This window comes from Procambarus clarkii, chromosome 76 (assembly GCF_040958095.1).
Source record: "Procambarus clarkii isolate CNS0578487 chromosome 76, FALCON_Pclarkii_2.0, whole genome shotgun sequence".
Classification (NCBI taxonomy): Eukaryota; Metazoa; Arthropoda; class Malacostraca; order Decapoda; family Cambaridae; genus Procambarus; species Procambarus clarkii.
The window spans coordinates 11,531,648-11,544,766 of record NC_091225.1 but is presented as its reverse complement, the minus strand read 5'-3'; the positions used below and the strand labels follow the sequence as shown (position 1 = coordinate 11,544,766).

Genomic DNA, 13,119 nt, shown 5'->3' with positions numbered 1-13,119 from the left:
GGCACACCTTCGTTTTGCCTTAAAGAGGCAGAGAGAGTGACACCAAGCCTCACTGTAAAGGAACGGCAAGATGAGAAAGCTTTGGAGGAAGAGAGGGAGATTACGACAAAGACCAAAAGAACAAAGTTGGGACAGAATATGATATCTCCAGGCGGTGTTTTAAGCCTTTTCCAGGTCAAAAAATCCAGGAGTAACGGAGGTCTTCGCAGCAAAAGCAGTACGAATATAGACCTTCCAAGTTCAACAAGACATCAGTCGTGCTGCGGCACTTGCGAAAACCAAATTGAGAAGGGGAGAGGTAGTGATGGTGTTCTAAGAACCACACCAGACAAACATTGATCATACGTTCGAAGAGTTTGCAGGCACAACTCATGAGGGCAATATGGTGGAAGTCCGTAGGGGATGTCCCAAGAGACCCCGGTATCCGAATAGGGAGTACAACAGCATCGAGTCAGTCCACAGGGACTGACGACGACTCCCAGACTCTGTTATTCAGATTCAGTAAATACTGAGATGCAGATGGAGGGAGATGGCGGAGCATCTCATAATTAATGTCATTTGAGCTCACTGCCGTAGAGCTGCAGAGGGCCAGGGCAGACTGAAGTTCTGAGAGAAGGCTTCGTTATGAGGAAGTCGGAGATGAGTGCGGAAATCTACGGGATGAGATTCAAGAACGGGCTTACGATGTAAGAAGGATTGAGGCAGATGAGAACCGGAGCTAACAGACGAAAAGTGGGAACCCAGATCGGCCCTGACCATCACTGGGCCAGTCACAGGAGTACCACGGAGGTGAAGGACTGACGGGACATCTGGAGACATAATGGTGGAAACATAAGATTTCCAACTCTCACATGTAGCTTTATGAATGGTCCTATGGGCCACCGCACTAGCCTTCCGAAACAAAATAAAAGAAGCAGTCGTCTGCCGGCGTCCTCTGCTCCCTGTGCCAGGTAAGTCCACTACGGGCTCGCCATAGCCCGTGCTACTTGCCCCGCTCCTGTGCCAGGTAAGTTACGGGCTCACCATAGCCCGTCCAGGAACGCACTTCCGCGTGTCCTGGGAAGTATAGCGAGGAATTGAGTGGAGGGCAGCATGGAAGACTCATGAAACAGAAACAGGACACGAGGGAGAGGCAAAGTGGAGAGGTCGGAGAGAGTTGCATGGAGGGTGAATAGGTTCCAATCAGCCTTGGCAAACTGCCACGTAGGGAAGGAGAGAGGAGGGTGAAAAGAGAAAAAGGTAACAAGGATGGGGATATGGTCACTTTTTTGGGGCGGGGGAGGGAGACAGGGATATTACTGTGCGGGCTCTAAGCATCTGAAATGGAAGCCTCCATGGTCACTGTTATGGAGGTCATTAAGAACCCCGTCATGTGAAATCTAAGTAAAGAGACAACGAGCAGAGGGAATTATCAACGGAAAGCGTCAAGCCATTACGACTATACAGTACTTGGAAGGGGTCAGGATAAGGATTTTGGGATGGGACGGGGAGAAGGAATAGTGCCCAACCACTTGGATGGTAGGGGATTGAACGCCGATCTGCATGAAGTGAGACTGTCGCTCTACCGTCCAGCGCAAGTGGTTGGATAACCACTTGCACCTGCAAGCATTGCAGTAAGAGAAAGATCAAGACAGGAAAGTTTGCGAGTTCGGGAGTCCACATGAGTGGGCTCACCAGATTTCAGACGAGACAGGGAAGAAGAGAGGACGAACGGTTCGAGAAGGAGACCTCGGGTGTTCATTAGAACATTACCCCAGAGGGTATGTCGACAGTTGAAATCACCTAGCAGGAACACAGGCTCTGGCAAGGAGTCCAGTAGATGCTTAAGATCAGGAAGAGAAAGTGGAACATTTGAGGGGAGATAAATGGAACAGACCGTATACCATTTACTCACAAAGACATGGGCAGCAGAACTTTGGATAGGCGATTGAAAAAGTTGGAGGCGAAGGAAATATCAGTACGAATTAGGAGAGCAGTAGAGTCATGGGCCTCAGCAAAAGCTACGGGAGGACCACGAAAGCGAGCAGGACAAGCACCAAGCATCGGCTCCTGGAGACATACATAAAGTGGTGAAAACTGTGTAATCAAAAGTTGTAGTTCATGGAAGTTGGCATAAAATCCCCGAATATTCCACTGAAGAATAGACATCGTCAAAAAGAGTGTGAGGACAGCAACAGAGAACAATGAAGAAACAAAGGTAAAGAAGAACACAGTATATTAAGGAAGTTCAGGATCAGGGATCAGGGTCAGCGAAATCATGGTTAGAGGGCATGGATAAACTGAGTAAGGATGGAGTGAAGGGAACAGGGAGGACAGACCAGAGGCGGACAGGACGAGGTCCGGAGTAGGAGGAGGAGACAACTGAGAGGGGTCAAGAACAACAGGAGGAGGGGGGGGGGGGGTGGCAGACACAAGGGGAGCGCACCTCAGCAAGGGCAGTAACCGAAAGGGAATCGGGGGCTAAAGAAACCTCCATAGCTGTGACAGGGGGCTCGACCACCGAAATAGGAAGGGGACGTAGCGATAGAGTTAGAGGTGGGAGGATTGGGGGGGGGGCGAGGAGGAAAGCAATGCCTTCTTTCCCGCCGGGGAGGAGGAAGGAGAGAAGCCAGGCTTACGTTTCTGACTCAGAGAGACAGGTGACCCAGCAACAACATACTGGGCGACAGACTCAATTGTCTCAACAGGGGAAGAAGAACAGGAGTGAACAACTATGAAGATTGTTGGGAGGATGATAGGACAACAGCCTGGACAGACTGGTGACATGGAGGGCCAAGAGACTGGGGGGGTAGGGTCGGGAAGATGGATCGGGGGAGGAGATGGGAAAGAAGACACAGGAGACATGGCAGACTGGGTAGGGAGGGGGAAAACTCCAGATGGAGAACCGGAAGGGGAACCCTTCGGGCCAGTAGGTAAAGGAACAAGAGAAGAGCAGGTGGTGGGTGTGTCCGGGTCTAAGGCCTGGAAACGGTTGTGTGACTGAGTAAAATGGGAAGACAAGGAGAGGTAGAATCCAACACGCGAGCATAAGATACACCAGTGAAAAGGTTGAGACGGCAGACTTGGCGTCTCACTTCAGGAAAAGACAAACAATCCCAGTGATTCTGGTTGAGGACGGCTTCCACAAGTTTGTAGTGTATATACACACACGGGAGAAGATAGGGTGGGCCTCACCGCAATTAAGGAAGCGAGCCTGGGGAGAAGAGCATTCTATCTTAGAGTGACCTTCGTCCCCACATATGGGGCATAGAGACACAGTACTGGTGCATTTGAGGGCACCATGCCCGAACTTCCAGCACTTATTGCAAAAGTCTAGGAGAGGGAATGTACTCCTGAACGGAGCATCTGGCACCAGCAAAAATTATGGAAGGCGGAAGGGTTCTACTTTCAACGGTGATTTGCACAACTTGAAGGAGCTGATAGCGACGACCACGAGGAGGTCGAGTGAACGTGTCCACCTGAAGGACAGGATGGCCTTGGGCTTCGAGGATATGTTTAATATCCTCGTGGCAGTCTTTTAGGTCTCTAACATCAGTTGCAACATGGTGTGGGAGGAGAACAGTGCCAACACTTTTTTTCTACCACAGACGTGGCCACACATTTACAATGCTAACCAGCATATATACCAGTGCCAACACTGGCATTTAACCGAGCGTTTTTGGAGACCCAAACAGGGGTTTCCCCAATGCAGGACAATGCGGCTAAGCAGGTTGCTGAATCTCGAGAAGGAGCAACTACAACCCATGTACTAAGACGGACGTGGTTAAAAGTAAGAGACATTTACCGAATCAACAAGGTGTTTATGGAGGGACAACAAGGTGTTTTTTCATGTACATGTACTGTGTGTTATATTGTATTAAATGTTGTTTTAGTTATCTGGTTGTTGCTCTTGTCCTGGTGAGGCTTCCTGGCTAGAAAGAGAGAGAAAGACACAGATATAACTTGGGTGATAGTGGACTATAACTAACTAAGGGGGCTTGAGAGATCATCCCACAGTAAGGAGAGTGCGTGGAGTCATGGCGGCTCAAGAGCGAGTGTGTACACATGACAACTAGGCAGTGGAGCCGTAACCCTGTATAAAGGTGACGCTGAACCCCTCTCCCAGAACAAGACGCTTACAGGGTGATCACCCAAATAATTGCAAGCACTCCAGTGTCCATTGCTGGTTGACCGAGGGTAGCGGGAGAGTGGCTGCCGAGGTTGGCTGTCTGTTCTGTCAGGGAGTGGTTGGGACCTCTGTTCGACGGTAAGCTAATATCAAGTTAATTCGAATAATCAAGTTCCATTGTAGATAAAGAAACCTCTCCCAACCCCCCTCCACCCCCCTCCTGATACAGGGTAGCCAGGGAGGCCGAGGACGAGCCAGTGCACGAAAGAGTGCGTCGTCCCCACCGGTGCTCTCCCTTTTTAACAGGGTAGTCCTACTGCTTCGTCCATTCTCCTACACTGGTGCTCCTCATTTTCCCTTTCACCCTAGCCTGGATACTCAGCCATCCACGTAGGGCAGCCCCTCACTGATGATCCCTCCAAGGACTCACAAGAACACTACGTTTGTATTTATTCGCACATACAACTCCCAAAGAGGGGCAGATAAGGGGGCGAAGGCAACCCTCACCGGTCAGAGAGGTGTACGTGAGCCCCTCACTATGACAAGGAAACACAATGGAGGGGGCACCGTACCCAAGACCTCCCTAATCACAAGCACCTAGTGCAAAGCCTTCCCTTACACCAAGCACCTAGTGCAAAGCCTTCCCTTACACCAAGCACCTAGTGCAAAGCCTTCCCTTACACCAAGCACCTAGTGCAAAGCCTTCCCTTACACCAAGCACCTAGTGCAAAGCCTTCCCTTACACCAAGCACCTGTTCCCAAGACCTCCCTAATCACCAGCACCTGCCTTCAAGCCGTTCCTTAACCCCAGCACCTGCCTTCAAGCCGTTCCTTAACCCCAGCACCTGCCTTCAAGCCGTTCCTTAACCCCAGCACCTGCCTTCAAGCCGTTCCTTAACCCCAGCACCTGCCTTCAAGCCGTTCCTTAACCCCAGCACCTGCCTTCAAGCCGTTCCTTAACCCCAGCACCTGCCTTCAAGCCGTTCCTTAACCCCAGCACCTGCCTTCAAGCCGTTCCTTAACCCCAGCACCTGCCTTCAAGCCGTTCCTTAACCCCAGCACCTGCCTTCAAGCCGTTCCTTAACCCCAGCACCTGCCTTCAAGCCGTTCCTTAACCCCAGCACCTGCCTTCAAGCCGTTCCTTAACCCCAGCACCTGCCTTCAAGCCGTTCCTTAACCCCAGCACCTGCCTTCAAGCCGTTCCTTAACCCCAGCACCTGCCTTCAAGCCGTTCCTTAACCCCAGCACCTGCCTTCAAGCCGTTCCTTAACCCCAGCACCTGCCTTCAAGCCGTTCCTTAACCCCAGCACCTGCCTTCAAGCCGTTCCTTAACCCCAGCACCTGCCTTCAAGCCGTTCCTTAACCCTAGCACCTGCCCCCAAGCCTTACTTTCCCTCCAGCACCTGCCCCCAATTAAGCCTTACTTTATCCGCAGCACCATGCCCAAGCCATCCCATATCTCCAGTACAAGCCACCCAAGTCTTTCCTTACCCCCAGCACCTGCCTGCAAGGCTTTTCATACTTCCAGCACCTGCCTCCAAGGCTTTCCTTACACCAAGCCTTCTGTGCCTTAAGAAATACTTCGGCATATGTGAAAACATCTCTGATTAAATAATCGAAGTGTTCAACACTAAACACATCAAAGGCAAATATCTTTTTAATTTTCATTGCGTACCCGTAAGGAGCCGGTCGGCCGAGCGGACAGCACGCTGGACTTGTGATCCTGTGGTCCTGGGTTCGATCCCAGGCCCCGGCGAGAAACAATGGGCAAAGTTTCTTTCATCCTATGCCCCTGTTACCTAGCAGTAAAATAGGTACCTGGGTGTTAGTCAGCTGTCACGGGCTGCTTCCTGGGGGTGGAGGCATGGTCGACGACCGGGCCGTGGGAACACTAAAGCCCCGAAATCATCTCAAGATAACCTCAAGATACCCTGCAATAAGAGTGGCAAGGGCCTAAATAACCCAGGCTCCACCAGCAATGTCACGGTTGAGAGTGATGAGATCAGAGGGAAAAACACCTGTGACATGATTAAGAGAACTTCAAGACGGTCAGAAAGTTTTGATGAAACAGTTTAAGGACTTTCAACAATCGTCAATTAACCCATAAACTGCGCAACACGTCATATGACGTTTAGGATACCGCACAAGATTTGAATAGCCAGTGGGCTAGAGGGGAAGGGGTTCCATAATGTTATGACCCTGGGTTCTTATTTGGAAGCCAGAGATCAGTTTGAGTTTAAATAATTATTTATGCATGAATTCATAGGATTGGATTAGGTAAGAAGGATAGTTAAAAAACAGTCACTTATATTTAGGGAACTTGGATATCCCTGATGCGTCTTTGTTTCCCTCTTCCCTGCCAGACGTAAGAAGATTCTTGGTGCTCACAAAGCAGGCAGACTCTGTGTTTGATTATTAAATATAATATAAAGCTAATTGTTAGATATTCTGAGATCTGTTAAATTACCTAGTAACGAATGTCTGGGAAAGCTTGTGATGTTTGCTGCCATACGATCAGTTGAGTACCCGTCCGGCAGCAGTCATGGAAGGCTGAGGGAGTTTCTCCATTGTCCTTCTCTAGCTGGCTGCTGTGGTGATAACACACTACCCTGTGGGCTCTGTTCTCCTCCCCTCTTCTCTCTCTCTCTCTTTCCTGTGTCCAAGTTAAGTACCTGTTTATAGTATTACCGTGCCATTAGCTAGGTGTTAAGTGTATTTATTTGTGTTCTCTAAGTCAGTGTTTTGGAACCCTAAGTGTCACTCAAGTGTTTCTACAGACACCACGTGTGCTAAAGTTTACAAGTGCTACTTTAAAGTGTTTACAAGTGTCCCTTCAGGAAAAGTAGTCTTTACCCTAGTTAAAGATTGTAAGTCTTACACCATGCCTACGTGGGTGCAAGGATTTAACGTAGAGTGGTAAAGTATTTATTGTATTTTTGTATATGGGGCCTTATTACAGGGTTTAATAAATAAGGATAAAGTTTAGGGGTATTCTTTCATCCTGTTGAAGTGGAGTTGGTGAGTATACTTTGACGACAGTCTTTTACTTAAAAAACAAGTATTCATTGCTGGGAATATTATCCCTGGGGGCCGGCCTACCTAACCTCCACTATTGTAGAAACTCCTACATTGAAATTACGACTTTTTCTACCGAAAATATGCCAATTACTGAAAATTGCGATGGTCCATTTTGCCCAAACGCCACCTGTAGTTTTCAAAACATCCCAAATATTACAAATTCGAATCCTGAGACATATTTTGGAGTCAAATTCTCGCTCTCTGCACTAATTTGCAGTTTGAAATTACGACTTTTCATACCGAAATTATGCCAATTACTAAAAAGGGCACTGGGTCACATTTTGCCCAAATCCCCCTGCAGTTTTCGAAATATCCTAAATATCCCAAATACGACTCCTGAGTCACATTTTCGAGCCAAATTCTGGTTCTCTGCACATATTTGCAGTTTGAAATTACGACTTTTTATACCGAAATTATGCCTATTACTGAACACGGCGCTTGATCACATTTTGCCCAAACCCCTCCCCCTCGCAGTTTTCAAAATATCCCAAATACGACACCTGGGCCATATCTTCGTGCAAAATTTTGGCTCTCTGCCTAAATATGCAGTTTGAAATTACGAATTTTTATACCGAAATTATGCCAATTACTGAAAACGGCGCAGGGTCACATATTGCCCAAACCCCCCATGCAGTTATCAAAATATCCCAAATATCCCAAATACGACTCCTGTGTCATATTTTCGAGCCAAATTCTGGCTCTCTGCACATATTTGCAGTTTGAAATTATGACTTTTTACACCGAAATTATGCCAATTACTGAAAACGGCGCAGGGTCACATTTTGCACAAACCCCCCCTGCAGTTTTCAAAATATCCCATATACGACTCCTGGGCCATATTTTCGAGCCAAATTTTGACTCTCTACATATATTTTCAGTTTGAAATTACGACTTTTATACCGAAATTAAGGTAAAAAGTACAACTAAGAAAAGTGCAAAGTAATGAAATTAGACAAAGGGAGCAGAAGGCTGAACACAATTTACCATCTGGGAGGTGAAATCCTGCAAGAGTTAAATAGAGAGAGAGAGAGAGAGAGATCTGGGGGTTGATATCACAACAAACCTGTCCCCAGAGGCCCAAATCAAAAGGATATCATGAGCAGCAAATGCTAGACTGGTCAACATGAGAATTGCCTTAAGAAACTTAAGGTAGGAATCGTTCAGGACCCTGTATACCACTTATGTCAGACCAATCCTGGAATATGCAGCTCTAGCTTGGAGATCATACCTAGTTAAACAAAAGACAAAGTTAGAGAAGATTCAGCGGTATGCCACCAGGATCATCCCAGAACCTAGAGGCATGAGCTACGAGGAAAGGCTAAAGTACTATAGGGGACTATCAGGAGAAAGCGCCAAGCCATTACGACTATACAGCACTAGGAAGGGATCTGGATAAGGAATGGGAATGGGACGGGGAGGGGGGGGGGGAAGGAATGGTGCCTAACCACTTGGACGGTCGGGGATTGAACGCCGACCTGCATGAAGCGAGACCGTCGCTTTACCGTCCAGCTTAAACTCGCGTCCCTGGAAGACAGAAGACTAAGGGGAGACATGATAACCACCTACAAAATTCTCAGGGGAATTGACAGGGGTAGACAAAGACAAACTCTTTAACACTGCCGGAACACGCACAAGGGGACACAGGTGGAAACTGAGTACCCAAATAAGCCACAGAGACATTAGAAGGAACTTTTTCAGTGTCAGAGTAGTTAACAGATGGACTGCATTAGGCAGTGATGTGGTGGAGGCTGACTCCATACACAGTTTTAAATGTAGATATGATAGAGCCCAGTAGGCTCAGGAATCTGTACACCAGTTGACTGGCAGTTGAGAGGCGGGAATAAAGAGCCAGAGCTCAACTCCAGCAAGCACAACTAGGTGAGTACAACTAAGTGAGTACAACAGTAACAGTGACGCCGGTGGCCCCTACAACAGTGACGCCGGTGGCCCCTACAACAGTGACGCCGGTGGCCCCTACAACAGTGACGCCGGTGGCCCCTACAACAGTGACGCCGGTCGTCCCTACAACAGTGACGCCGGTCGTCCCTACAACAGTGACGCCGGTCGTCCCTACAACAGTGACGCCGGTCGTCCCTACAACAGTGACGCCGGTCGTCCCTACAACAGTGACGCCGGTCGTCCCTACAACAGTGACGCCGGTCGTCCCTACAACAGTGACGCCGGTCGTCCCTACAACAGTGACGCCGGTCGTCCCTACAACAGTGACGCCGGTCGTCCCTACAACAGTGACGCCGGTCGTCCCTACAACAGTGACGCCGGTCGTCCCTACAACAGTGACGCCGGTGGTCCCTACAACAGTGACGCCGGTGGTCCCTACAACAGTGACGCCGGTGGTCCCTACAACAGTGACGCCGGTGGTCCCTACAACAGTGACGCCGGTGGTCCCTACAACAGTGACGCCGGTGGTCCCTACAACAGTGACGCCGGTGGTCCCTACAACAGTGACGCCGGTGGTCCCTACAACAGTGACGCCGGTGGTCTCTACAACAGTGACGCCGGTGGTCCCTACAACAGTGACGCCGGTGGTCCCTACAACAGTGACGCCGGTGGTCTCTACAACAGTGACGCCGGTGGTCTCTACAACAGAAACAGTGACGCTGCTGGTCCCTACAACAGTAACAGTGACGCTGCTGGTCTCTACAACAGTAACAGTGACGCTGCTGGTCTCTACAACAGTAACAGTGACGCTGCTGGTCTCTACAACAGTAACAGTGACGCTGCTGGTCTCTACAACAGTAACAGTGACGCTGCTGGTCTCTACAACAGTAACAGTGACGCTGCTGGTCTCTACAACAGTAACAGTGACGCTGCTGGTCTCTACAACAGTAACAGTGACGCTGCTGGTCTCTACAACAGTAACAGTGACGCTGCTGGTCTCTACAACAGTAACAGTGACGCTGCTGGTCTCTACAACAGTAACAGTGACGCTGCTGGTCTCTACAACAGTAACAGTGACGCTGCTGGTCTCTACAACAGTAACAGTGACGCTGCTGGTCTCTACAACAGTAACAGTGACGCTGCTGGTCTCTACAACAGTAACAGTGACGCTGCTGGTCTCTACAACAGTAACAGTGACGCTGCTGGTCTCTACAACAGTAACAGTGACGCTGCTGGTCTCTACAACAGTAACAGTGACGCTGCTGGTCTCTACAACAGTAACAGTGACGCTGCTGGTCTCTACAACAGTAACAGTGACGCTGCTGGTCTCTACAACAGTAACAGTGACGCTGCTGGTCTCTACAACAGTAACAGTGACGCTGCTGGTCTCTACAACAGTAACAGTGACGCTGCTGGTCTCTACAACAGTAACAGTGACGCTGCTGGTCTCTACAACAGTAACAGTGACGCTGCTGGTCTCTACAACAGTAACAGTGACGCTGCTGGTCTCTACAACAGTAACAGTGACGCTGCTGGTCTCTACAACAGTAACAGTGACGCTGCTGGTCTCTACAACAGTAACAGTGACGCTGCTGGTCTCTACAACAGTAACAGTGACGCTGCTGGTCTCTACAACAGTAACAGTGACGCTGCTGGTCTCTACAACAGTAACAGTGACGCTGCTGGTCTCTACAACAGTAACAGTGACGCTGCTGGTCTCTACAACAGTAACAGTGACGCTGCTGGTCTCTACAACAGTAACAGTGACGCTGCTGGTCTCTACAACAGTAACAGTGACGCTGCTGGTCTCTACAACAGTAACAGTGACGCTGCTGGTCTCTACAACAGTAACAGTGACGCTGCTGGTCTCTACAACAGTAACAGTGACGCTGCTGGTCTCTACAACAGTAACAGTGACGCTGCTGGTCTCTACAACAGTAACAGTGACGCTGCTGGTCTCTACAACAGTAACAGTGACGCTGCTGGTCTCTACAACAGTAACAGTGACGCTGCTGGTCTCTACAACAGTAACAGTGACGCTGCTGGTCTCTACAACAGTAACAGTGACGCTGCTGGTCTCTACAACAGTAACAGTGACGCTGCTGGTCTCTACAACAGTAACAGTGACGCTGCTGGTCTCTACAACAGTAACAGTGACGCTGCTGGTCTCTACAACAGTAACAGTGACGCTGCTGGTCTCTACAACAGTAACAGTGACGCTGCTGGTCTCTACAACAGTAACAGTGACGCTGCTGGTCTCTACAACAGTAACAGTGACGCTGCTGGTCTCTACAACAGTAACAGTGACGCTGCTGGTCTCTACAACAGTAACAGTGACGCTGCTGGTCTCTACAACAGTAACAGTGACGCTGCTGGTCTCTACAACAGTAACAGTGACGCTGCTGGTCTCTACAACAGTAACAGTGACGCTGCTGGTCTCTACAACAGTAACAGTGACGCTGCTGGTCTCTACAACAGTAACAGTGACGCTGCTGGTCTCTACAACAGTAACAGTGACGCTGCTGGTCTCTACAACAGTAACAGTGACGCTGCTGGTCTCTACAACAGTAACAGTGACGCTGCTGGTCTCTACAACAGTAACAGTGACGCTGCTGGTCTCTACAACAGTAACAGTGACGCTGCTGGTCTCTACAACAGTAACAGTGACGCTGCTGGTCTCTACAACAGTAATAGTGACGCTGCTGGCCTCTACAACAGTAATAGTGACGCTGCTGGTCTCTACAACAGTAATAGTGACGCTGCTGGTCTCTACAACAGTAATAGTGACGCTGCTGGTCTCTACAACAGTAATAGTGACGCTGCTGGTCTCTACAACAGTAATAGTGACGCTGCTGGTCTCTACAACAGTAATAGTGACGCTGCTGGTCTCTACAACAGTAATAGTGACGCTGCTGGTCTCTACAACAGTAATAGTGACGCTGCTGGTCTCTACAACAGTAATAGTGACACGGGTGGTCTCTACAACAGTAACAGTGACGCTGCTGGTCTCTACAACAGTAATAGTGACGCGGGTGGTCTCTACAACAGTAATAGTGACGCGGGTGGTCTCTACAACAGTAATAGTGACGCGGGTGGTCTCTACAACAGTAATAGTGACGCTAAATATCCCAAATACGACTCCTGGGCCATATTTTCGAGCCAAATTCTGGCTTTCTGCACATATTTGCAGTTTGAAATTACCACTTTTCATACCGAAATTATGCCAATTACTGAAAAAGGGGCAGGGTCACATTTTGCCCAAACCCTCCTGCAGTTTTCAAAATAACCCTTGATATCCCAAATTCAACTCCTGGCCCATATATTCGAGCCAAATTCCGGCTCTCTGCACATATTTGGAGTTTGAAATTACCATTTTTGTACCGAAATTATGCCAATTATTCAAAACGGCGCAGGGTCACATTTAGCTCAAACCCCTCCCCCCCCCCCCCCGATGCAGTTTTGAAAAAATCCCAAATATCCCAAATACGACTCCTGGGTAATATTTTCGAGGCAAATTCTGGTTCTCTGCACATATTTAAAGTTTGATATTACAATTTTCAACCGAAATTATGCCAATTACTCAAAACGGCGCTGGGTCACATTTAGCTCAAACCCCTCCCCCCCCTGCAGTTTTCAAAATATCCCAAATACGACTCCTGGGCCGTATTTTGGAGTCAAATTCTGGCTCTGCACATATTCGCAATTTGAAATTACGACTTTTTATACCGAAATTATGCCAATTACTCAAAACGGCGCTGGGTCACATTTTGCTCAACCCAACCCCCCCTTGCAGTTTTCAAAATATCCCAAATATCCCAAATACGACTCCTGGGCCATATTTTCGAGCCAAATTCTGGCTCTCTTCAAATATTTGTAGTTTGGAATTGCCACTTTAAATACCAAAATTATGTAAATTACTCAAAACGGGGCTGGGTCACATTTTGCCCAAACCATCCTGCAGTTTTCAAAATTACCTTAAATATCCCAAATACTACGCCTAGGCCATATTTTTGAGCCAAGTTCTGGCTCTCTGC

General features: G+C 48.7%; 2 protein-coding genes across 2 annotated transcripts in view; both read right to left on the bottom strand.

The window, feature by feature from the left end:
• LOC123771540 (dynein axonemal intermediate chain 1) overlaps positions 1 to 13,119 on the bottom strand; it is a 312,924-nt gene that overhangs the window by 269,831 nt on the left and 29,974 nt on the right. The window lies entirely within an intron of this gene.
• LOC138357152 (mucin-22-like) overlaps positions 1 to 13,119 on the bottom strand; it is an 84,775-nt gene that overhangs the window by 67,936 nt on the left and 3,720 nt on the right. Inside the window, exon 2 of the mRNA XM_069313806.1 lies at positions 9,477 to 12,259. Within this exon, the coding sequence (XP_069169907.1) occupies positions 9,477 to 12,259 (2,783 nt within the window). The remainder of the gene's footprint in view (positions 1 to 9,476; positions 12,260 to 13,119) is intronic.